Raw genomic sequence first — 27,629 nt, 5'->3', positions numbered from 1 at the left:
AACTATAATTATACAAAAAGATATCATTAAAATGGCACTTGTATCGTCTTTTGAACTTGTACAGAACCAAAACGTATAAGGGAGTTAAGTCCTAAAGGTCCAGAAAATAAGCAACAGTAGCAAATGGGTTTTCATTTGTAAAGGGAGAAATTTAAATAAATCCTGGCTGTCCCCAGATAACCCTGTGTTGCCTAAGGACTCCTGTGAAGAGTTGTCTTCCTAAGCAACAGTAAAATAAAGCAAGAATTTTCTGAGGTGATCATGACAGACAGGTTACCTGTCATCTTAAATCAATATACTTGCAGCTATAAGTCAGCTCAAGGCCAAAGATAACATACAAGTTTATTTTTAAAATCTATTCACTAAGAAAAAATGGTTTATTTCTGAGAACAAGTAGCCTGCATGCAGATTGTTTGATACTTTTAAAAACAGTGACACATCCTAGAAGTAATGCGCTAAAGCACTAAATATCCAGAACAAGAGGACACCACATGTATGTATCTAAAAGGTACTTTATAAGTATATTTTGAAATGAAAAAAATATGACTCTGAATTACTTTTCGTTCCCATATGTAGTTATTCTTTAAACCTAAAAAGAAAACTGCCCTTCACAACAGCACAACAGCATTAATAGACCTTAGAGGACATTATGTTTTTATATTATACCTGGAGCCCTGATATCCTAAAGTGGGATATCTGGGACTGGGCTTTCTTGATTTAGAAACCTCAAAGATTAAAGAGTTAGAAAAAAATTGACATCATCCACTCCTACTATCCATCTTCCAGCTGGTTTCATCTGCCCCAAAGAACAGCTTTATTCCAGCAGCATCCTGGTCCACACTGGACTGCAATTTAAACTACACTGGCAGGAGAATTGAGGAGTAGGTATGGGTGAATGAAATGCTGAACAGGATGAGCTTTAAGTTTAAGGATACTAATTATTAAACTCTACAGGCACAAGGAATCCCAAGGTGCTGGGCCTCTGTGTTTGACAGTCACGTTAAAAAACTGAAAGTGAGTGGTGGGGGAGAATGCAGAGCGACTTTCCATATTTTGGTTGACAGCTTTGATATTGACATTGGATGGATTTTATGCAATATTCAACACATTTAAAACAACAACCTAATCCCCGAAGAAGAAAAGTTAACTTCCAAAACTTAGAAACCTACTTCTAACCTATTCCTATGTTAAATCTCTCCTATAAATCTCAAATGCATTTTGCAATAAGTGAAAAGCCAACTCTGACCTATAAAGTCAGTATACAAAGACCTGGAGTCCGATTGCGGGCTAGGGATGAGAGGCCAGGAGCATTGGTTCACAGGTCAGCAATGCACAGAGCGTGCCTCCAGTGTGTTTCCCCAGGAGCAGACAAAGATACTGCCTCAGAAAATCCTGTTCTTGCTGGGTTTGCAATGCAGTAAGTACAGGTATGTTCTTACAGCAATCAAAGTAAATTAACTTTTTAAAAGTGTTTATTTCAGTGAAACTAATCAGAATTGCAGGGTTTACCCCAACTAGAAACACTGCACTGCAGCTTCTTGGAATAAATGCTGGTGTCTCCCTTCTCCTCCGCTGCTGCACTAACATCATCTGTGGTCTCAGCAAGGACAGCACCTGCCCTGCGTTACCCGCCTGCTGCATCCAAGGCCACAGTCAACACCGTACTATTGATTTTTAACCTGAAGAAGCTGTCGTCATTTACGATGTAAATTCTTCAGTGCTGGATGTTTATTGATTTCTGCCAGATTCTTTACAGTCTATCACATTTGGCAGGAAGGCTTGCCATGCATATTATTAAAAATGCTGATGAGTACAGTTTAGAGAAGAGAGAGAAGGTCTCTCTCTCCGTGTGTGTGTGTGTGTAGTGAGCATGCACAACAGCCCATTGTTAACACAAAAAGCAAAATTTAAATGGAGCACTGCATATTCAGTGGCCATCAGTCTGTTCTTCACACTGATAGTGCCCTTGCTGTCAAATATTATAGCTCCCTCTCCTGAAAACTGCATCAGGTATTACCAATTTGTCAAATACACGATAGGGAAAGCTTTGACAGCTGAAGGCTCCTCTACCAACTATCCAATAATAGTGAAGAACTAATCTCAACCGCTGAAAACACAGATGCTTAACAGGGATCTCTCTCCACAGGTAAACGTTTTGCAGTTTTGCAGTAGGATTTTGTTCGCTAAAGGGATTTGACCTTCCCAAATTACCAATGCTAGGAGGATTTTGGTAGGATTTCTCTTTGAGAATGCAGTACGATGCAACCTACAGAGGATTAATTTTTTGCAACGTATAGAAGACAGCACCTCAGAAAAAAGTTCTTTCTACATGGGGCAAAACTTGTCATCATGTGCATGTCGCAAGGACCTACTGCCAGAGTATTAAGTATTTATCATCCCAATAGCATATTCTTCTCCATTTTAGCCCTATTCAACACCTGCACATAACTATTCAACCCAGGAGCAAGATGACGAAGCAACAAGCTTTCGACAGATCGCTGAATTCCTTGTATATTTTTAAACTGCTGTATTAAAAAAACAAACAAACAAACAAAACTCAGCACTGGATACTGGATGTCATGTCCCCCGCTGCAAACAGATAAGCATAGCTGACGGAAATGTCACTCAGATGCAGAGAGCTCACTCCCAGGTGAAGTTACTGAGCTGCTCTTCCCCACTTGTCCCTCACACGTGCCTCCTGCCCCACCGGCCGATGCTGCCATTCCAGGGAGGAGAAAATCCACGAACAAGTGCTGCTCACATTTGTTAGGGAGCACAGGCTACGGGTGGTATCACATTATAAAGGGAATTTTAAAGAGGAAGCACACAGAGATCTATCCAAACAGAGGGTGATGACTGTCCATGCACTTCTTTCACACATTAACAGTCAGTTTCTGATGGTAATGAAGTATCTGTACCCATCTTTTTGGAGAAGGCAGCCCAGCTACAGCTGCCAAAAAACACATTTTCCTCCCACCTCCTACCCCTGTTTCCATTTTTTCCTTCCCCTTTCAAACCAGATGCTCAAAGTTCTGATGAAAACGACTTGAAAACTCTAAAGAAGAAACTGGAGCTGGAGATACTAAACAGTGTGAATACACTCAAAGACAGATGTAAGTCTGAGTAATATCCAGCGATGGAGAGCATCCTGCAAGGAGAGGAGAAAACAACTGAATATGAAGGGTCACAAAGGAGCTTTCCAGGCACAGCCAAAACAGCTCACTTGCTTCTAAGAGAGTCAGGCACATTTCAGCTGTTCCATTCCACATAGGCAAAAAACAAAACAAAACCAAATAAAACAACAACAACGAAAACACTAACAAAAAGTTTAAATATTTACTATGAAATAATGTCATAATCTCCCAGTTTCAGGTCTGAGGAGGCAACCAATCATCTCCTCATATCTAAAGTGTGTTAATCTAGTAAAGATGTCACTGCAATACAGATTTTTCCCCACTAAAATTCGTTAGCTCTCACAAGATCAGCTGTCTGTAAGTTTAGAGACAAATCAGACAGCCTGCAGGCACAGGTTTTTGTCTTTTTTGTTTTTTAATCAAGTTGTTCCGCTTCTGTGTTGTTATACTACTGCAAGACACAGAAGGTGGTTAAAAAAAAAAAAAAAGTAAAATACAGAGAAGAAAAAACCCTGCCGTTACGCTTTAATTATGTATCTACAGTGCTTAAACCAAGGAACTAACCCTGACCTCTGCTAAAAAAAAGTGGGAAGACAGCAAAACAGAACATAATGAAAACACGTAATGAATTATCTATGCATAAATTACTCTTTGAGTTCTAACTAATCCGCTGCTATTAAGCTAAACATCCACTTCCAAGCAGATACATGTTTCCTGTCTCTTAAAACAGTCATTTTTACTAAGAAACAGAAGAAAGGTTTCAGTATTTCTATGTACACTGTGCTACAGGACTAAAGGTTTGGGGCTGTAACACATTTCTCTCTGATTTCTGTAGAGTACTGAGACCCCACTGTTACTTTAAAAATCTTTCAGTCCTCATCTAGAATGGGCAGCAAGGGAAAATACCAAATTTTCTACAACGATGGTATTAGCTTGGCTCCTCTTGTTCTGAACATTACCTTTACCAGCAAACACAAAAAATCCACCTTCACAAATTTCAAAACGATTATAATTAGTCCTGCTTTTATTTGTTCCTTTAAAAACTGCCAATAGCAGGATGTTTTATGTCTTTCTCCAGCAAAGTTCATCTCTCAGAGGTCATGTTAAATTTTTTCAGACTCCTGAGGGATACAGTCCTGAAAAGTTTCCCAGTACTTCTACAGTGAAATGTTTTCTAGAGAATCCAGGCAAGGAAATTTCCTTCCTATGAGCTTCTTCATAGAGGAGTTAAAAGTCCTCCATACTGCCCATCATTTCATTCACCCAACGTGCAACTTTCTAATTTTAACTACTTAATTTAATGAACTGATTTACTTCAAATGGAACAGTTTTCCTACTTGCATGAGAATTATAAAGTAAGCCAGGTCTGAAGCCTTTCACTTCAACTGACCAGGTTTCACAATCATAAAATATTAATCATGATGTTCTTTATTTTGCTTCCCTCTGAAATACCCATTACTGGCTACAGTTAGAGAAGGGACACTGACCTCAGATAGGCTGCTGCTCTGATGAGAAGCCTCAGATAATTTTCTTAGGTGACTAGCTGCTATTTTATTTAAGTGCTATAGGTCATAATGATCAAATTCAATGGCAGAAAGGAGTATTTTCTGGTAAAAGCAGCAGGAACAATAGTGGTTTTCTTTTCTTCCATAGCATGGAGCAGCTCTCAGGCTGAAATATTAGTTTCATTAACATCATTAAACTTAACATGACTTATTTAAATTAAGGTTTACAGTATCATGACTTGGTGGTCCTTCATGGCCCTAAAACCTTTGAAATATAACAAGACAGACACCTGCATAAATTATATATGTATGTATATATATTTTCCAGAAAGAACGGTATAAAAGGAACCAAATTATACATCGAGATGTTACTTATATTTTTTTGTGGAAATAACTGTTTTCATCATTTTATTAATAACAGCTTCTAATACAAACAATTAGTTAGATTCAATCAAATTAAGATACTAGTAAGAAAGATGGATAGTCTCTAGTGATCGATTAATTATTTTTTCTTTATAAAACAATTCCTCCTAAAGAAAATATCTCTATAAAACAGTTTTTAAAATAACTCCACACTTCTCTAGGAGAAAGCTATACAACAGCAAAATCATTGCCTTAAAATGTATATTCTTTAACTTTTGAAATTCTGGTAAATTTCACAGAGATGCCAACAAGTTTTACAGAACAGTGTTTTCTGAATTCCCCCTAACTACACTGTTTTAAGAAATGTGAATGTATTGCAAATACTTGAACATATTTCATAATTTTTAGGGAGTGAAAAAAAAGAAAACAACAACAAAAAACCAGCTCAAACTATCCCCCTCAATACTTGCAGGCAAAACAGTGTTTTAAAAAAATCTCAACATACTCCTCTCCTCAGGCTCATAGGATGCACAGCAAGTTATATTTTGGTAGAACTATTTCACTGCAATTCTGCCTTTAAGGAAACATTGCTCTTCTCTGTTTTGCTGGTTTTTATGTTTTTTGTTTTTTTTTGGTCAGTGTTTTTCTTTACTTCATCAATCTCAATCCAGATTACGATGAATCACATACCTACAAAAAATTACAACCAACGCAGAAAGGTTCTTGGGAATACATTGTTCTGACTAGTTTTTCCTCTGCTCCCTGTCTGGTTCAGCACTTTGATGCTCCGTCACTGAGTGGGATTCAATCTATATCCTTTGTCATTTTTCCTTCCATAATCCTCTCTCCAATGGGGTTTGCATATTTCAACAAAAAAAAAAAATGAGAGAATTAATTTCATTATTGTTGTTTTGTGATATAACAGAGAAGACCTGTCCATTTCAGGATTTGACATATAATACAGAGGTCTTGTCATTTTTCTCACTGCCAAAGCTTCTGATGACACTAACAAAATACAAGTGAATACAACCACCATCTTCTGAAGAATCTCAGATATAAGCAATAACTTGGTTACCCTGAAAAACGCTAATACGCGCTCAGATAACTCCTAAGAGAACTTTGATGATCTAAAACACGCTAGTAAAAGCATAAAGACAACAATAAATCTGAGCATAGCATGAGCAGAGCTTGATTAATCCTCATAACAAATTAACAGATCAAGAGACAAATGAGAGCATATATTTCGTGATGCATAATAATTACCTCAGGTGAAACAAACTGTAGATGACTTGAGCAAAATTACATAAAGAGAAAAAAACATTAGCAACTAAGCTGACTAAGTTCAATACCTGCATGATGAACACTAATCAGCTAGCATGTAACTTAGAGGCCTGGCAGGTGCAAAGAAGGCTGGAAGAGCACTCCAGTTCCTTTCCATGATGAGACCATTCTAAAAATACACATCAGTGCCAGCCAGCAAGAGAAGAAACTACAAAATGGCATACCAAAGCAGGTGACAAGGAGGGCTCAGAGGGGAAAAAACTCAGACAGACGAGTCGAGAAGCACAACCATACCAAGGTGAAAGAATCACCCGCGATAAAAATGAAATGATGATACACAGAACAAGACTAAGAAATTAACTCTATTGTATGGAAAAGACTGATTTTTATGTGCTCTAAAAGGAAAGGTGATCTCTCCAGCAAAACCCTGGCATGGGCCAGAAAACCAGAGTCCCTGTTCTGACAGACTTCTGCACTTGCTTTTGGTATATAACTTCATGCCTCTTTCCTGGAACCCCATCTATATAACATGGGAATATTAGCACTTGTCTTTTCTCAGGTATTTGTGAGGATAAATGCTCAAAGATTATGGCATGCAGATATTATTCATTACACTGTTTTTATTTAATACTGTTTTGACAAAGAACTATAAATTGCAGAATTATAGTAAATGATTATTTGCTTTCCTCAAAATTGAAATGGAAATTTATTTTTGATGTCTCACCTGTCATACACACATCTCCCATATGACACTTTTCTTTTATTATATAACGTGCTATTATATCACTACAGTTTTTCAGCAAACACAATATACTGGACAAAGTGTGCTGAATACCTGAATTCCCTTCCCTACTCAAAAAAGGTTATTTTAGCACAACCTTAATCTCCACTCAAAACTGAAATTTAGGCTCATGGTGGGACAGGAGAGTAACAATATAAAAACATTTTGCTGTAAATTTGCCAGGTCAAATCCTTACTATCAACACTGAGGATTTGAATGACCTACTTTGTGCTATTATACACCAAAATTAACAAGTGAGGCTGCAGTAACAAATGCAAACTGCTTTTTTAAGCAGTTATTTAAAGTTTTTTTTTTGTTTGTTTGTTTTTTGTTGTTGTTTGTTTGTTTGTTTTTTGTTTTTTTTAACTTCAGTTCAGCCATTCAGGATTTTCCTTGTGATTTCAGGAACAATAAACCCCGAAACTAAATATTAAACTTGTTGAGAACACCTAGTTTCTTCTTATTTCAGCTATGCCGCTATCCAATTTTACTGTATTGGCTTCCAATCCAGATTATATATTGACTTAAGTTCCATTCAAAATTTAGATTGGTCAAAATAAAAGGTATTTCCCAAATTAACAATATGAACCCTACCACCTTCAGTTCTAACAGCACTAGCCATCTCTGGACTGTTGTAAATGAAGAGAGGAAAAAGATGCATTCAATCTGACTGCCCTAGTGAGGTAATGCACAGGGAAATACTGCAAATATTAGCTATAGTTTTCACAGTGTATAAACATAGAAATAAAATCTACTACAGTATATAGTGAAATAATAACCTTACAGAGGTGACATTTTAACTGAAAAAGATTGTTTTAGGATTATATGGTTCAGCCAAATGGTTATTTGAGATGTACTACGTAAGAACATCCTCTACCTGGAGACATTAAATACTTGCGAAATTGCAAACCACTAAATATACAATAGCAGCATACCTCCCTCTTACCCTTATACTGCAAACACAAGTAAAACTTTCCATATTCGCCAACCAGGGTAAAAAATTGCCATGTGCAAATAAATTTTTCGGTATATTCACTGAGTAAATTTTTAGAATGGAAAAAGGGATGATGAAGAAGAGATCGTAATGATAATGAGCACAACGCAGGTGGAAGAAGTCAGTCTTGACTTGCATATTGACCAAACATGCTCAAGTCAGCGCCACACCAAAGATGTTCCTACCTGACAGGGAGCCGGGTCCTCTGAGATGACAACAGTTCTGTAGGTCCACTGAGGTTCATCTCCCCATCCTCAAAGGATCCCTGGGAAGCACCCTGTTGAGAGATTTCAAAGCACATTTTGAAACTAAACATGTATTTATGCACATAGAACACTGTGTGGATATTATTGAGCCAGTGCTTGAAAGAGAAAATGAGTTGTAAGTAACGTCACTTCCCTGACAGGGAGGTCCGAAAGGCCCATTTTGTATAGAGTGTACGCAACAACTTTCACAGAAATGGGAGGGCATCTACAGTCCTGTTTGCTCACTCCAGAGTCCCACCACGCTTCCACTGACATGCTGGTTTAATATGCCAGAAGGCCATTCCCACCACCACAGGGAAGAGAGAGGAGTGAGATTTTGCATCAAGGCCCAGTAGATTTCTTCCCTTAACTTCACACAACATAACAGGACATTCAGAATCTCTCAACCCACTGCAAAAAGACAGAGTGATTGATGAAACTAGGCACCAGCCACCCTGGACTTGTATAGGGCAGGCTACAGTATGCTTGGGCACTTGTCTTGAAAAAGCTGCTCCATGCTGACAGGGAACACCTCAAGCTGAAGGCCTCCACAGAGGTGGAAAAGCTACCAATACTGCTTCCTCCCCTGCCACTTCCTTGCTTATGATAGATTCCCTAAATCTCAAACAAACTGCTTTTTCTGTCCCTTGGCAGCTTTACTCTGGTAAAGACATTTTCACATTAACTTCACAGAAAATGAAATTATGGAACAACTTGGCTAGGCACAAAAATACAGTGCACACAGGGACCTAACATTAATGCTAACACTCTTTAAAACTATTAACTTTCCTTTCCTGATCCTTAAATTCTTCATGTTTGCATTTTTTTCCATACTGGAAAAGGGAAAGAACTACCAATGAGATAAGACCACTGTCAGCAGGTGATATATTAGCTTTAATGTACTGTACTTCATTGCAGCCCTCACGGCAATAATGTAAACACAGCAAAATCCGTAACAAAGACCTTCTTTGGAGAGGTCACTTCTGCCAACTCTGCAACAGGAATATAGCTGGAAGACATAAATCTTCAGCTGTCAACACACTAAGAGAATTCAGTTCAAAGCTTGATCTTAACTAGATAAAGCCAAAAGTTAATCACCATTTTTTTGTTGCTACAGTGGTACAATTTTCCAATGTATATACTTGCCATATCAAGTTGTGTCAAGGCAAATGGTAGCAAATGTTACAAATAAATTTCAAACAACAAAGCCAACTAGTTAGACAATTTTATTTTCTACAAAAGCTTTACGATGTATATTAAAACTTCCAACTTCTCTCAAAAGATGGCTCTGCCCAGAAAGATAGCTTTACAGGTTTGGTGGTTTCAGTCTCGCAAAGATTTGAGGAACTTATTTCCAGTTTATAAGTAGAAAGAAGGTTGTAGGGAAAAGGGGGCTGCTTTTGTTTTAGAAAAGAATCATGACCACCCTTGCAAGCAAACTTTTGAATTATAAATCAAGCTGGATTCCTGCCTCTCCTTTCCCCTCCCCTTTTGTTCACTCACCACCAGCACGTCTTTGAACCTATTACATTGGCAGCAATTCTCTTTGCATGTTAATCAGAGCACAAGCCAACAGAGTTGGCTTCTACTGCAAAGCCAGTATAGCACACTGAAAGTAACTTCTGTCACTAATGGAAGAACTATTTGAAAAAATGTGTATTGAGTGTATGCCATCTCTTCCAATCCCTCATCACAGTGGAACCACACGTCAAGGAGCGATTCTTGTTGTATGAGGCATATTCCATACTAACCTCATAAATCACAAACTCAACCTCAAGCAGCAAGTTAGCAACAGAAATCTGACACACATCCTTCACTTGTTGACTTCATCTTGAAAAAAAAGACAGAGCCTTGGTAGCAGCAGATGCCAGAAGGAGACAGACCTCATTAACTATAAGCTCCCAAACCTAACCTTTTTTAGCTAACCAGAGAAAACATTGGTGCTACAAAGGGTATTCATTTTGGAAAGTTGAAAATAGCCAAACCATGAGCAGATTTTGGGGTTGTAAATTAACCTGCCTCCTTTTTCTTCCAGACATTGGCTGCAACACAGTGCTGCTCAATGCATGAGTGAGAACTACTCATGCCTCAGAACAGTTTTGCTATTTAAAGCTTCCCTTGCAGTCTACTCAAGTCTGCACATGCTACATTACTTCTCTATTTCTGGGCTTTTGGGTACTGTTGTTTCTGCTACAGCGAGGTTACATCCATAGTTGTCCTCCTTCCCCCTTTCCTTGGGTAACTGAGATTTCACAGCAGTGACAAATATAGATACCAGAACATGCTCTCATCTCATGTTTCTGCTGACTGATTCACAGGTTTAAAACCCCATTTTTGATCAACAAGTCTAATGTCATACTTGGAATTAGATTTATTTAGTCACGCAGCACAATGTTGGCAAGTGCACAGCTACACTGCAAGATAAGTAAAAGGTTGTTACACAAAGATGGCAACCAACTGTTCTCTTTTCTGCTAAAGGTAAGATCTGCAAAAGATGTCAGCAAGCTGGAAAATAAGGTTGTTATAGCTATTAGGGGTATAAGACCTCCAGTAGAGGTCTTCAAGGACAGATTTTAAAATGTGTCAGGAATGTTTCAGGGCATGTTTATTCCTGTGTTAGAAAAAGTGGTCCAACCTTGTGAAGTGCCTGACAGCCGCACATCTCCACTGTTCCATAAGGGAGAGCTTCAGAGAGGAATTAGAGGATGAAGTGTGGAGTCCATAACTTCAACTACAGCTTTTTTTTTTTTTTCTTTAACATTCAATGGTAAAGCCTCCTAAAAGAGTAGTTATCCACTCCTGAGCTGGACCGCCGAGTTTTTACAGACTTCAGAAATGCCACAGGGAGGGTTCAGTGTCATGCTCCCCTCCTGAACATCACCCCAGTTTTTATTTGAAGGCATAAAGTGCTCACACACCACAGATTATAGCATGCTAAAATCAGTAAACACAGCTAAATATATTTAAAGTCTTAACTTATCACAGAAACACGAATCATAATAGTGATTCATAATCATATTCGGGCTCTCTGAGAATGACATTGAAGTTCCAGTCACGTAATAATCACTACAAATGGACAAATTCCTTTTATACTTCAGCATTTCATTAGAGCCATAGTAAATTTAAACAGGTATCTCCTGCCCAACAGGCTGAATGATAGCAAGCCAACGATGCACAACTATTAGAAGACAAGGATTCAAAACACACAAATTCTTAATATATTGTTAATAAAGATCAATTGTCAGTTTTTCAATAGTAGCAGAATTAATGACACTGACTCCCAAAACTTTACTCAAATTCAGCTGCCAGTGTAATGTAACAGAATTGCAGTTTTCATTTAGGAAATAGCAGTAAATGCAAAAAGGTGCAGTAAATAAAAAAATCAAGAAGGCACATGCATCCAAGAAAAATGGCATAACTATTATTTTTTAATTTATTTACATAAGGATGATTTTAATTAAGCATTTTTTCTTAGGGCTGCAAAAAGCATGTTTTTCAAATTAGGACTGAAACAGAAGAGAGGGATCCTATTAAATCACAGAATCACAGAATCACAGAATTTCTAGGTTGGAAGAGACCTCAAGATCATCGAGTCCAACCTCTAACCTAACACTAACAGTCCCCACTAAACCATATCCCTAAGCTCTACATCTAAACGTCTTTTGAAGACTTCCAGGGATGGTGACTCCACCACCTCCCTGGGCAGCCTGTTCCAATGCCTCACAACCCTTTCAGTAAAGAAGCTCTTCCTAACATCTGACCTAAAACTCCCCTGGCGCAACTTTAGCCCATTCCCCCTCGTCCTGTCACCAGGCACGTGGGAGAACAGGCCAACCCCCAGCTCTCTACAGCCTCCTTTAAGGTATCTGTAGAGAGCGATAAGGTCGCCCCTGAGCCTCCTCTTCTCCAGGCTGAATAAGCCCAGCTCCTTCAGCCGCTCCTCGTAGGACTTGTTCTCCAGGCCCCTCACCAGCTTCGTCGCCCTTCTTTGGACCCGCTCAAGCACCTCGATGTCCTTCTTGTAGCGAGGGGCCCAAAACTGAACACAGTACTCGAGGTGCGGCCTCACCAGAGCCGAGTACTGGAGAATAATAGCTCTCTGCAAACAACTATAACCCAAATGCTTGAAAATATCTCATATTCATTACATGACAGTTCTTGAACTAGGTAAATGTGTATGTGTAATAGTTGGAGTAACAGAGTATATGCCAGTAACGTTTTCTACTCTGCAAATGTGCACCGTATTCCCAATTTAATGGTCAGCATGGATGGTATTATCTCCCAAAACAAATATGCTGAAATCAGTAGAGCATCACACTGAGGTTAGAGTACAAGAAATGCCATGCCGCCCCCCCCCTCCCACCTTTTTCCTCTCTTTAAAATGCTCATTTTACCAAACAAAACAAAACAAACAAACAAACATAACTCCTTGGAACCTATCAGCTTAAATAAAAGTGAAAGTGGCACTTTTGAACAGAGAGATTAAAGTATTGGTTTCTGACTAGAGAAGGAGAAAGGGATAGACAAAATTAGCTCAAAACAGTCAAAGCTCCTGTTTTGACTTCAGAGGGAGCAGCCCTGAGCAGCCAACACAGCAGAGGGCTGCCTGACAGCAAGGCCACTGACCGGCCCTGCACTGTGTCAGGCCATTGCTTTGCTTTCCTGCTATTGTCACAACTAAAAAAAGGTGTATTTTCAAGTCTTAGAAAAAAAAAAAAAATCTGCACCTGATCAGCTTTCCAACTAAACTCTGGTTACAGTGTAGTTTTCCTTTATCTTCTAATTCAAAATAAATTTTTCACTGAGGGTTCCTATAGCAATGTTTTGTATACACATTCAAGAGTACACTATACCACGTTGTCAACATGACAGATCTTTAGAAATAGTCAAGAGCCACCAGCAGGCATAGAAGGGCTGTTATTCACCTCTCTGACAGACTCCCAGTACTATTGTTAGGACAAGATGCAAGTTTGCAGGTCATTCCAAACTGCAGATATATCGCTTTTGGAAAAGCTATGTAGCCAGAAAAAAAAAAAAAAAAAAAAAAAAGGAATTCTTATTAAACAATAAGCAGCAGTAGAGACAAATCTCAGAACTAGATGGGAAGTTTAGAGAAACTGTAACTCTGTGTAAACAACTGGAGAACATCCTGAGTGCAGGGTATACTTGGAGTATAAAGCAGTCATCAAACACTAACCATAAAATTGAAGGAAATAAATAAGATCTATTAATAAGAATTACAAATGGTATCCACTCATAGTCTGGCATATCCCAAGGGAAAATATCTTTATTTCAAACTTTATTTTAATGGCCAAGTTAAAAGTGAAAATATATGCTTTAAGTTCCAGTTTATAGTATTGTATTCCCTGAGGAGGTCAGGCTTTTAAAACAAAGGAAAGACCTCCAGGCCCCGCAGCACAAGGTCACGGAGCAGAGCGGCAGGTCGCAGAGCTTGGCCAACGTGGATCTTCTTCCAAGAAGGTTCAGCGGCAGTTCAGGCCCTACCAACACAACAAACAATTGGATGCAAAGAAAGCTGTGGGTGAAAGGGACGCTCGTTTACAAATGCAGGAAATGTCTCATCTACTGCTCTCACAACAGACAACCCTAATTACCATATTTTAAAACCGAACATTTTTAGCAGAACTTTCAGGATCATGTGAGTATTTCTGACAGCCAGAAAGAGTTTAAAAAGCCATAGCACTATTTTTAGCTTGAAAAATCGGCACTTTCATAAATATTCCCAAACCGGTTAGTAGCTGCTACAAAGGTGTTTACCTTTACTTACAGCAACAAATGCAACAGCTGACATTGCATACCAAATACCCCAAACCATCTGGCTCAAGGAACACGTGAAAATGCTGGGTTTTGCTCTGTAACAATATAAACGGGCACAGGTTTAAATATGTTAACCTCATTTGAACCCACGTTACACGCCTCTTGATTTAACGTTCAGCACTTAGACACGGGGCTGTTCCCAAGCCCTGGCAGAGCGCATGGGCCTCGCGGCAGTTAGGCCTTGCCGGGCCGGGCCGCGGCCTGCTGGAAGGCCGCACAGGTGGTGAGCGTTGTGGGGCTCCTGGGCAGCCTGGAATTCTGCTTCCCCCACAGCAACCCACGCCTTTTGTTACGATGCTCCTGTCACCCTAATATTGTAAAACGAAGAATGCAGCAAACCATGGCTTTCAGTAGTCTGCACAAAACCAAAGTCACTCATACGCTAGAAAGGAAAACAAAGCTTTTGTCATTATCTATCCGCATTTCATCTGCTTACCTGTTTACCTGCCCACTCACACAACTTTACATAATAACCAAAAACACTTCCTGAAATGTATTTGTAAGCGGAATGGTTTGGTACTGCAAAAGCTAGTATAACAATATACCTTAAAAAAAAAAAAATCAGATGAAATTTAAAATATCACTTTCCTTTTTTGCTTCAAAGTGTAATGAAATAACTAACAAATGCTTTTAAAACTAACTGATAATAGAAATTGAGTAAGCTGTTCAGTAAGCTCTTAAATGACATTACAGAACTTGTCCGAAAGAGAAATTTTGATCAGACATGCAAGCTGTCATACTTAAACAAGTGTATTTATAATCACAACTGATTTATCTAAATTTAAAAATTCATAACCATCTAAATCCCCACACTATAACTATCATTGCTATATCAAGCACAGAAACCAAGGCAAAACAGGCCGATAAAAAGCTGCTAAGCTAAAGGAAAAAATATTAGCATTTGATACTGTGTATTCGTTACTCTTCCAGTGGTCTGCTTGATTTAAATCACTCTGCCTCTACAAAACGTGACGCGTATTTTTAAACAGCTTACAGTACTTCCTTTTCACTTACTGATTAATCTACATCATGCTCTTCACTATTCAGAATGAAATTCATTTTAAATGGATAATTGATGCAATTGTGCAGTATCTGCAAATGCAATTAATCACTTGCTAAAGATGATTTTTAGGCAGGCAACAAATATAAAAATAAGAATCATGCAACTTCTCTCGGTGTCGTCAACTGAAATGTATTCTGCTGGACTGGTAAAGGTATTTTTCAAAATCAGAACAGTGCACATCTTTGGATATTTTTAACACAATATGCAAGTGGATTCATGTTTAATTAGCACAACGCAAAGACAAGCTGTAATACAGTTTGGCTTTCAGCAATTACATGACAGTTTGAGGAACCATAACAGCAACATTTTCCCCTCTCAACTACCAATGGGTGCCTTGAATGTTGTTGTGAGCTGGTCTTGGCACTTAAAAAGATATTTTAAGCCAAGGGCATAAATAGACGTGCTCCTGGGAATCAGTCTGGAGTAGATTAAAAAATTATTCCACTAAAGTGTTTGCTACCAACTCTCTGCTGAGGGTTATCCTCACGGCTGAACCATACTGGTGGACTGCATACTTACTGTTTGTTCTTCAGTGCTAACTCTTTCCCTGGCAGGTCTACCTACTCAGTGTGACTTCGCACTGGGGCAGATTAGGTGTAACTGAACCACATGCACAGTTCAAGTGATGTACTTCATATCATTGTGAAAAGTGGGACAGGAACACCTTAAGGATACATGGCCATTTCCCATATGATTGTTTACACCTTAGAGCAGTGGTCAACAACTGCTGCCAAAACAGTGGGAGGGCACACTGGGAACAGTAAGCAGGTCTCTCTCACACTTAGAAAATGGGGAAGAGTACCTCATGGGAAGCAATATCCTCTACCCTCCTAATTACCACTGATCCAAATTCAACAGGTACCTTGAAGCCACTGACTTGTACCTGGGCAAAATCTTATCAATATCAAACACAGCTCCCAGGGAGCACAGGAGTCAGCATGAACCAAACCAGGAGAGCCTCTGTTCTCTGTGGACAGAAGTGACACCAACCAGTCTCATACCTCTTAATCTCCAATAAGCTCTTCTGGAAATGCTCAGCTTTGCAGCATAAAACACACTTTGCCAAAATCAATCTCCAAAGTTTCCTCCTTAACCCAATTTGTTTCCAGTCTTAACCATTAAAAATATAGCTCATGAACCTCCTGAAACTGCATGGAAACAGGAAAACTCAACTCCTAAATTCATGAACAAACAGTAAAATCCTCTTTTTATGAGCAGCAAGGATTGGTTTAGGCCTGGAGATCAAAACCATTGCATTTAATTTCGGTCATGAAACTTTCCAAGCGTCCTCAGATGAGAAATTTCTCTAGCACGGAGTTAGAAAAAAATAAATTTCCACTGGCTGCAACAGTAGTGGAGTTCACACCTTTACTGGCATTTGGTTTACATGGCTGAAGGGAAGGAAGAGGTGCAGTGAGAGTGCCTGTGCAAGTACTTCCTTTTGTGAAAGGCTCAGAGGAAAAGAAAAATGGGAGCTACCACAGAGGAGTCTCCAGAAATAGCTTTCCTGCACATAAAACTCTGGACTTAAGCCCAACATTTTAAGAATTTCCAGGGTGAGGTGTGATCAATGTATTTTCAAAAATAGTATAAAGCAGCTTTTAAAAGCATTGATAGTATATTGATAAATATTTGGATTTAGCACCTCTACTGGCCAAGAACCAAATCTTTAAGTAGAACGAAATTTCACAGGAGAGTAAAAAAAAAAAAAAAAAAAAAAAAAAAAAAAACACTATTGGAAACATTAGTAATATGGTAAGTGTTCACAACTTTTAGAAGCTGTCATTATTGGAATTAACTACTGCAATGATGGGGGTATGTGGTCAGTCATATGACCATGGGAAACTTCAAAACAGACAATTATTTATTAGCCCTCTTTCCCATTTCTCATGTTGATTTTAATTGCTTTTGCTTGGTGGGCATTCAAGCTTACATACATGTTACTGAATGCTTCAACAGGGCTTTTCATGACTAAATACACATTAGGATTCTGTAAGGTCTACAGTGGTTTAGAAAATGAACCTCTATTTTCTTCAACAAGAAAGTGTCAGGGTCTGCCCAACATCAGACAGAAATCAGTTGACTAGTACCTATAGAAAGAGCTACACTCAATGCTGAGGGTTTTCCTGACTGAAACTATATTAATAGGACAAAGTAGCAGCAAAACCAGGCAGAGAATTTTGCTGATTTAAATACCCTTTGTCTGTTGCTGAGTGTCTACATGGTCTTTTGAAGACCAGAAGAAGATCTCTACCTACACTGCAAGCCAACTAGAAACTACAGGACAGCATTAGCAGGTCACTGTGAGAGTTAGGTTATTATTTGTGTCTCAAAAAGATTATTAATTTGAACTCACCCATGCTAAGAACATTTAAAAAGATTTTGGCTGACCTAAAGCACGAGTACTCTTGTGCCTAGTTGTTAGAAATCACGTAGATAAACCCTGAGATTCTACTAGTGTAATGTTAAAATATTAATATTTTATTTACCTCTTAGTGTTTTACTTAAAGGCTGTATTTACTGTTCAGAAATCTATGGCTCTCTTATTTATAGAGACCATGTAGCAGTGCTATAAGCAATGCAAGACAGTGAAGAAGTAGGTGTTTCCAAGCAGAAACTTCTTCTATATCACCCACTTGGAGACAGAATCTGTATTCAAGAAAGTGCACAACCTTTGGACATTTGAGCTACTATACAAATTATTAGGGGGCATTCCCATGGCAACAAGCATCATTTTAGAAGTGCTCATAATTAGCACCACAAACGCACATTAATCCCTTCTCTCTTGGTTAGAAACTGCCATGGTGTAATTAATGATATTGCAAAAATGGGGAAAAAATGACATTTCTGCAAGCAAATTTTCTCAGACCAAAAGAATATCATATTATCTTCCCTAGCCTGACTCACTATTTCAAGCCTCCCAAGATCTTGAATTGACGGAACCATTCACAAGAGATTTTCAAACTCTAAATTTGTATTTTAATCCTCTCATTTATGCAAAGAGGAACTACTTGTATTCCTTTAAAAAAATGAAATCTTTGAAAATGCTGTACAATACATTGCAATGATTTCTTCAAAGCATTACTTAGTCACATTTAAAGTCTTATCTAGGCATTCTTGCATATAATTCCACATCACCATTTTGCCCCAAAACAGAATTACACTGACAAGAATTAATTTTAACAAGAATTACTACTTACACCACATAAAACTACTAATTCTGAACACCTGAAAAAATACATATATATATATATTTACAATACAGAAAAGAGAAAAAAAAATACAAATGTAGTTTCTGTATCAAAGCAAAACTTTCTTCAGCCATACCAATACGCTATCAATATTATCTTAAAGGCTGCTAAAGAACACGTTCCATTGGAAAGCTTGATGAATAAATGACATTCTAGACTCACATCTCTATTCCTTGCAGTAAATCCGGTATTGAATTTAGCTGTCTTTCTCAGTCCAAATGAAAGTTATGGATATGTGGGAGATCTCAATGATTCTACCACTTTCTATTTTGATATTTAGAGGAAAAAACAGGGAGAAGAGGGAAAAGGAAGGTAGGTCAAACAATCAAATGAAAATCTGCCCTGACCACCACCACCACCAGTGACAGTGGGAGTGGATAAGGAGGGTTTTCAAAATTCAAAAACCAATACATCTGTTGATTCTGCATCAGCAAGGAAAACCAAACCATTACCTTACATCCACCTCTCTCAGCACTGCTCACAACATGAAAGCACCAAAGTTAACTTCTGTCCAAAATCAGAAAACTTAACTCACTGCTTTGGAAACCAAACAGTAATGTCAGTAAAATGCTGTTGTGGCATAAGACTACCCTTCACCTTGCCTTATAAGTAACTCTCATCATTATGTCAGCATGACGGTCACTTTGATAACCCATCCAGCTGACACTTTGGAAAAGACGCAGCTGCTCACAGTGTCCCCACCTCCTCAGACGCACCTTTTTCCAGCAGCAGGGCACTACCAGGCAGCGCAGCCCCGCGCTGTGCCCAAGGCCACCCCAAGTGCCCGCAGCCTGCAGAAGGAGCGTGGGGCCCAGCCTGGGCACTGCTCACCTCCTCTGGTGGCACTGGCCATGTGCTACATTCTGCTTCCTCCATGTACAACCTATGCTAATAATTGCTAGTGATGTTACTACTGCTCCTCATATGGGATTATCATAGTGAAGCAACAGCACTGATTAATCAATTAGCATGAATTCATTAGAGAAGAGATGAAAGATAGAGCAATGTAATTGTGTTTACTGAACAATGGATGACTGTGCTTAAAAGCACAGGCTTTCTAATAATACACAGCCACCTAGTATGATATATACATAACATTATGAATATTTAGAACATTTTCACAGCAGAGCTAGAGAAAGAACAATCAGAATGTGAATGTGTGTGTGCAAGCAATGCTGGAGCCTGAGGAATGCAGAGGGGATAAAGCACAAGACATGGCGCAGAGGGAGGTGAATATTTTAGCTTTGACTCCTTCTTTGTAGAACAGCTAACTCATGACCTAAAGTCCAGTATGGACAGGTGTGTCTGCACAACACAGTAGTCAACAGTACAAACAGTCAAAGATATTTCAAACATCATTAACCACGCTGTGTTAAGCAGAAGAAAATCAAAAAACAGCATGCTTTTCTAACTAAACACCAACACAGCTCTTTAAGAACAGAAGCAGATAGAGTAACATAGTCTTTTTCTCCAGATGTCTTAGGTGCTCATCCTTTACTGCTTGCCCTTGACGGGGGCTGAACATTGAACTGACATCAACAATGAAAGACCATGAATACCAAGCTCCCAGACATGTCTCATGCTTCAACCATATGACCCTCTTTAAACACTACTTTTATAGTCGAAGATCCCTTCCGTCTAATGGTGGTATATAGACTGGCCAGTAATGGATATCAAGAGATGAGAAGAATTAATTTCTTGAAAATATGGTGCATATAGAGGTATTGAGATATAGCTCATGCTGCAATCTGAAACGATAAAGACCAAACAAAAATGTAACAATTTACAGAATAAATGTTTTGTAATCAAGCTGTGGTAAAAAACATACCCGCCGTACTCCATGAAATCCAAAATCTTCAAAGAACTCAAAGATCAAGATCCCATGAGAGACCCAATCTATAGCGCGACAAGGATTTGAATGCTCTCAGAGACCCACTCATCCAGTGTTTTCCCAAGACACTGCCACAGCGTGCCAGGGAACCACAGTTTGCGATTAGCACAGAGCTTCCTCAGCTTGGAATGTAGCCCTTGAACACAAGGTACTAAAAATTACATTGCTTGTTTAGATTAAAGGCACTTTCATTCCTGCTGGGAGTTAAGTATTCCCCCCTTAACTTTGTGGGCTGCAAATTTATTTACTCTTCAGTACATTCAGACATTGAGTTAATGAAAGACTTATCAGCTTGCTTCAGTCTAAGTGGCTTACTGGTAACAGTCTGAGCATCATCCTGCAGCCATCTAATATTTAACTATTTTCTCCCTACTATAAGTGATGTTAAACTCTCAAAAGATAGTTTTATTTATGTATACATCATTTTAAGTTGCAGGTAAGGTTCATCCAAAATTGTCACTGGTCACAGATACGCTATGAAGTCTCACAACTTATCTCCGTACAGGAAGGAATTATGTCCCTAGGAAATGCTCACCTCCTTTTGGCTTTGGGCATTTTCTGAACCAAATTCTCAACAAAACCTGTCCTGACACTGAGGACAAAGAGTCATCATGACAACCTAAGAACAAACCAACACAAATCAGTCTTGCCAGCTCTCTGTTTGACAGGCAAACCCTAGCATTTTGCATTCTTTAAACCTAACTCTAAGAAAAACCTTGTCAGAGGAAAACCAGGTCATCAGTCTTTAAGAAATTGCAAAGGGACCATGGAAACATCTCAACCTAGACAGCACCAAACAAGTGAATAAGGGTTAAATGTTGTTTGAATCTCTTCAAGGAATTGAGAGTTGAATGTAAGAAAACATACCGCCCTACACAAAGCCCTTGATCTTGATCCTAATTCTCAATGGAAATTAAGACAACCGCGTAGCATTTTAATTCTGTGCAACCGTATACAAAACCTTATTCTAGGATCTAAAATTGCAGGCACGGTGGTGTTACCCTGAATATTATGAGTGGATATTATTAATAAATCTGAGTTGACTCCTATGAGTCAAGACATTACCATCAGTGGCTTATCTTAAACCTAGCAGGTAATTTAAACCAGAGGCGGATCACCTTAGAGTATATTGTTATTTCCAACAAATCCTTATGAATCATAATGGTATTTTCAACCTCTCTCAGGATTTTGAAAAGTCATCTGAAAATAACCTTTCATAAAATGATCTGGTTTCATGTTAATTATTAACTACATCTTGAAATAACAGCACTGGTTAGTAAATAATTTGACAGCACTAAAAATTGCAGTGGAAGAAAACAGGATTTATCACATGGCTGAAAGAAAGCAGGGTGAACAAAATACGTTCAAAGATGTATTAGCATATTCACTGGGAATACAACAGCACAGTAATAATAAAACCATAGAGATTAAGATCAAGATAAAACACTTTTTTTTGCACTACTGATCAGATTATGAGAGCGCAATATTATACAACAAGAGCCCTCAACAGTGACTTTTAAAATTATTTCGAGAAAATAAGCAAAAGAGAATCATGAAGTTAACTTCGTTTTCACACTAGAAAGTTGTATTTATTGACAAAACTGCTTTTTTTACAATTATAGATGGGCTTAATTGCACTACAGTTTTTGATTGATAGCAACATGCTTAATTGCAAGGACAAATGTCAGAACACGTTGCTGCTCCTGAGGTGAGCACGACAGGTGACATGAGCAAGTGAATAATTCTCAGTAAGACAAAAAAAAAATAGCATAAGCTATTAACTCTCCTAATTCTTTATGTGTTACTGGACAAACATGCCTGTTTCTCCAATTTTTCTCACAAGCAAAGTGAATTATGAATTAGTGTGCGTGTATATATATATATACACATGCATATAAAGGCTTACACAATAAATTCCTGATTTTTATTTATTCCTATTTTAAAATAAACATTATCCCTTACACATCAGTGGTTTTCTATAAACAAAATATGGTTACCGCAAAGTGGAAGGTAGTAACAAGCATCTCCTTGCATGCTTTTATATAGCTCCATCACTTCCTAACCTCTCCACAGAAGATGTTCAAGCTGGTTTTGGATAAGCAGAGAAACTACACACTAAGACAAAATGGCTCTCTCTTTTCCAGTTCCTTCATATGAAGGACCCTGGATAATCTACGGCCAAGACTCCAAATCCAAAAGTGTGGTGCACACAGCAAAGTGCAAAGTGAAGTCCCAAACTACTTTCCATACGCTACAGCATAATGAACGCAGTGAGACACAGGGATGCTGTCCAAGTGTGCAGACATAAAGCTTTCACGTCAGTATTCTACTTAATTGAGATTTTTAGAAATATTTTGAATAGTTATTTAAAAAAAAAGTTTACTTTCTCCTTTTTGGGTTAAGAAACTCAGAATTTATGCCGTCATTTAACATTTAAAAGACACTGGATCACATTCAGCAAGATAAAATGTGAAAGCTTTGCCTTATGAACCCCTAGTTTCAGCTCCATTGCCATCTCCAAGACTGCCATTTATTACAGCTCAAGAAATAACAGAATCCTATTAGCACTGTGCTTGGTAACTGCCTTGGATTAAGCTGTTTCCTTCCCTTTGTTGATGTTTGAGTCAGTTTGTCTCACACAATGAGCGAAAAACAGAAGGTGAAGCGAACCAGAGTAAAAGCTGTTTCATGAGCCAACATAGTGAAGGTGCTCTTGAAAATAACGTGACTAACAGACCTCTTTTATGTATGAGTAAAAGTAGCCTATAAATAAATCTTCAGGCAAGCTACAGGTCCATGCAAACCTCTGATGACTTCGATATATGTTTCCTGAAGTTTGTCCCAAACTGCAAACCCCATTCCTCAGATTTCCTCATTTTACTCTGCTGGCTTTTTTGTTTTGTTTTTACTGCTACATAGGAGAGTGGAGGTCAGGATTAATAATGTGATTTGTGCTTGTGACATGCTGAAGAACACGACAGATGCACAAAGGAGTGACAAGAAGTCTTGGCACATTTTGGTACTTTATGATGTTTCTGAGCTAAGGCATACGGCATCAGATTGATCTGATGATTAGCATATCCTTAACTTACAGTTTCCTTGACTTTTTAAGAAAAGTTAGGCTTTAAAACTTCAGTACAATAAGCTTAGATACATAGCATAGACCAGTTTTGTTTGCTAGTTAAATATTTCAAATATTATTACTTATGAATAAAATCAACATGAGTTATCCAGGTCTGCTTATAATCAGAAATGCTCTTCAACCAGAAATGTTGGAGGAGCAGCAGCATTTCTACATTAGTTGGGATATAGAATTGGTTTTATTTTTGTTTACTTGCTTTTAAAGAAAATAAGATGACTTATGCTAAGTTCACTGAAATTTATTATTTAGAAAAGCAAATTTATAAAACATTTTGTACAGTGAAGTTATCACACAGAAAATAAGCTTTTTCTGAAGACTTTATAATTGTACTATAAAAACTCATTGCAAGCTGTTAGACTTTGCTTGCAGCTTTTGTGTATCGAGCACTACTAATCTGCATATTTAATGGCTCCAAGCCACTGTAATGTATTCTATGTACTCAAATGTAAAGACTTTATCTTCTCTTCTAAAAAGAAAAGGTAGAAATAGCTCCAGTAAGTTACTTTGTGAAGGAAAGAACAAGGTAGACTTTCTGAACAAAGGCATCTCATTCAGATGAGAACTTTGCCAAATTCAAAAGCAACTGAAGAAAGCATTCACTGCTTGCTTCTGAAAAAAAACTTAATAGCCTAGGACCCCTGAAACATGGTACACCCTGCAGCCACAAGCAATACATCCTTGACAAAAGTAGCTCCCAGCAGAAAAGATGATCATGGCAGGAATGGCATGTTTTCAAGTATCTGTGCACGATCTCACACAGGGCTTTAAACTTCAGTATAAAAGGACAATGAATTGGGCTCAACACTTCAACAGAAAGTACTAGATACATGAAACAAGACAATGGAATAACAGAGTAATACTGAGTTGCGTTGCTAAAGCCACGTGCTGCTGCATTTTACGTTACTCCAAACTTCTGTGCAATACACGCTTGTGCTTGTATAATGGCAACAGAGCAGTCAAGCCTGGAGATGACAGGGGCCTGTGCTGCTGAACACCAGCTCAAAAACAGTTTGAACACTGCGTTTCCCTCAAGAGTGAGCTGTCCACAGCAAAGCATTGCGAGCACAGAACAAGTCCAGCTTCTAACAGAAAGAGACATGAGCTTTCCATTTACCACATCCTCTCTCAGCAAATAACCCTTTTCTGTTTAAATAGTTATAAGTTTCAATAGCAATTCTGGAATTTAAAGAGAAACCCAACCAGAACAACTTCAGGGACAACTAGACTTGATCTGGACTGAAATGTGTGTCCCCTCTGTGCATGAATCCCTGCTTTTGTATCCAGCTCCAACAGCCACAAGCACCCTCAAGTCTGGAAATTACAAGTGCAAGGACTTGGGGAGCTGAACACAACCTGAAAAAAAAGTTTGAACAGTTCTTTCTGCTGCAGCCTGAACCATCTTATGTTTTTGTAGCAATCAAACAGGAACTGTTTGCCATATGAAAGCAAATATTATTTCTGTTGTTATGGCTATTTGGACATCTGATAGCCTCAGGCAACCCAAAGGGGCCCCAACAACAACAGCTCAACTTGAAAGCCAAAGGGCAGATATCTTTGAAGTGCAAGATGACACAGAAACAGGAGCAGACCTTGAAGTTTGGACTGACGGAAAGAACCTGAGCACTTCAGAGGATTTCTAGTTCATCCTCACAACACACTGGAAGGCAGAATAGGCACAGGTGATCACCAGTGGTGCTAAATACCAGAGAACCTAATGGCAAAACCTTCTTCCCACGAACTCCTCCTCTAGGGAAAAGGCAGCTCAGCTCAGAGAGGCTCAGGGCTGTAGCAAGTGACACTGGGGAATGACTTTTGTTGGGTTCTTGATTAGCTTGCGGAGAGCATAAGTTGTTAACATTTTGTGAGCTTATTAAGTTTTATGTATTTTTTAAAAAAAGCTCTACTAAAGCTAAATGATTGAGCTTCTCTGTAAAAGAAAGCATCAGCTGTCTACTGAGAGGATCCTACTGCACAGGTAAGGCTGAGATGCACGGGAAAGGATCACGCCCTGCCACTTCAGAGAAAGCATGCTTTTCTGAACAACTGGTGCTTCTCAGTCCTGAAAAGATTTAAGCTTGTATAAACAGCTTTATGTGAGCGTAAAAGCTGTTATGTGTTACACGTTTTCACAGCTGTTCTAGGGACATAGAGTTGTCATTCCCCTTTAAATCAAAAATTAGTAAGAACTGTGCACCCAGGAACTCTAACAGTGAGACCATTATTTGTCACCAGTATTTTGTAGTTTATTGCTGCAGACAACGCCTTCAATCTGTGGTCAACAAACTCCTGTAAATTCCTTGACTACTTCTAGAGAATCCTAAAAAAAAAAAATTACTGAAGAGCTAGCTTACTGTCTGCATTGGAAAAGTTTTCAGAGTCCACAAAGCAAGAAAAAGAAACTGTAAGCCATAATTTGGATTATAAACCGGGTGGCATTTCTGACACTGGCAGAGATGTTGACTTTTGTGTTATTGAACGGACAGAAAATTCTTGTGTTTTTCTGTTGTTGATTATTTTTCACAGATATAGAACTGAAATGCACCAAGGACTGCTGCTGGTTTTCCTCCTGGATTCACTTCAGATTTACTTATAGCAGGGCTTTCCACCTTTATCTGCAAATGTCACAATTGAGCCAGTGACTTTATATAGTTTCTTGGTTTAATAACTACGGCAGATATGGCACACGTTCTGCGTCTGCACCTCTCTGAAAATAAACAAAACTAATCAGGTCTAAAAACTAGTTTATATCTCACTGTTCAAAGCAAATAGAAAGAGTTGGGCACAGATAACCTAATTTTCACCTGTTTCTGCTTACTGCATATACACTAACTCAATTTAGATTGATCAGCTAATGTTTGCAGACTTACTACAGAGGCACAAGGGTACTACATCCATTCAGCTTATTTTTTTAAAAAAGGCACACCGAGATGAAATGTTGTTCACACTCCTTTTTTAATTTTATTTTAGCTCTTTGTTTATCTCTTCACTTCAAAGCACTTCCAATATGAGGAACAGTTTCAGTGTGACAACTTTGTAAAATTAAAATAGAAAAAATGTGCCAGCATCAATCTGCTTTACATTGGAAAGCACAACAGCCTTGAGACAGAAATGACGACTTATGAGAGTGAGCTATAATGAACCCAGAAGTGCTATGTGCAGTAGGAAAAATATATTAGACTAGAGGCTGAATGCTCCTGACACAATTTGTCTTCCTCAATAGGAGCCTCCTGTTCCCCAGTCGCAGCGTATGGTGAAGTTCAACTCCAAAAGCAAGGGAAAGTCATCAATACAAAGCTGCACAATTCTGTTTGCTAGCATTTCTTATTAGAATCGAGGCTGCCTGAGGTCCAAATGGACAGAAGCGCAGCACAGAATGAAGCTGAGTCTGCAGGAGGCCTCCCCCAGGGCCGGCACGGCCCCGCCAGCCCCCTGCAGCTGGTCCTGGAGCAGAGGCTGGCAGTGAGGCCAAGAAGCGGTGCTGGCATGAGAGGCCAGGTGGGGCGGGCAGCCTGCCCTCGGCAGCCCCTTCCCAGCCCCGCAGGAGCTGGGCAGCAGAGCGGCAGCCCAGGGGGGCTCTGAGCCTGCTAATAGATTCTCCGCTCCCACATCAAGGCAAGACACAAAACTAAACGTAGTATTTCAGAGGGATGTTAAAGACACCAGTAGTATCTGTAAAAAAAACAGTGGTAGGTGCATGGGAAGCTGAGCCCTAAAATTTCAGTGATGTTGGAAAATAAGTTTTACTCTCTAACAAGTTACATTCTGACTCCTTTGAACAGACGCTTTTCCATTATTTGAACGGAATATATTCAACTGATTTCTGTTCTTTTCACAACAACGTATCTGGGTGTAATTTTAATTCTCTTAGAAGACAATGTCAGCAAAGTGCACCGCATGAACACATTCTATATATGCTGCTAAGTGGGTAGCATCACCTCGTATTGCTTTCCAAAGACATGCTTCCCCACTAAAAAGAGCTCATGGTACACTCAGCACAGAGACATCCCTCTGCCTTCTGCCTGAATAAAACTGTTTTTGTTCCCCTAGGAACTGGTGAGTGCTATGAACTTGCTTTCTAACTCTTATTTGTAGCATTATGTTATACGTTTACCAGAAGTCTAAATTTATTATTTCAACTATT

The 27,629-nt window shown here is 38.8% G+C and overlaps 1 protein-coding gene across 1 annotated transcript in view; it reads right to left on the bottom strand.

Annotated features, from left to right (window-relative positions):
* The window catches only part of PARD3B (par-3 family cell polarity regulator beta), a 402,224-nt gene that overhangs the window by 231,029 nt on the left and 143,566 nt on the right, over nt 1–27,629 (bottom strand). The window contains exon 6 of the mRNA XM_035330820.1: nt 8,244–8,335. Coding sequence (XP_035186711.1) covers nt 8,244–8,335 — 92 coding nt within the window. The remainder of the gene's footprint in view (nt 1–8,243; nt 8,336–27,629) is intronic.

Source organism: Oxyura jamaicensis, chromosome 7 (assembly GCF_011077185.1).
Source record: "Oxyura jamaicensis isolate SHBP4307 breed ruddy duck chromosome 7, BPBGC_Ojam_1.0, whole genome shotgun sequence".
Taxonomy (NCBI): Eukaryota; Metazoa; Chordata; class Aves; order Anseriformes; family Anatidae; genus Oxyura; species Oxyura jamaicensis.
This window is presented reverse-complemented; position numbering and strand designations above follow the sequence as displayed.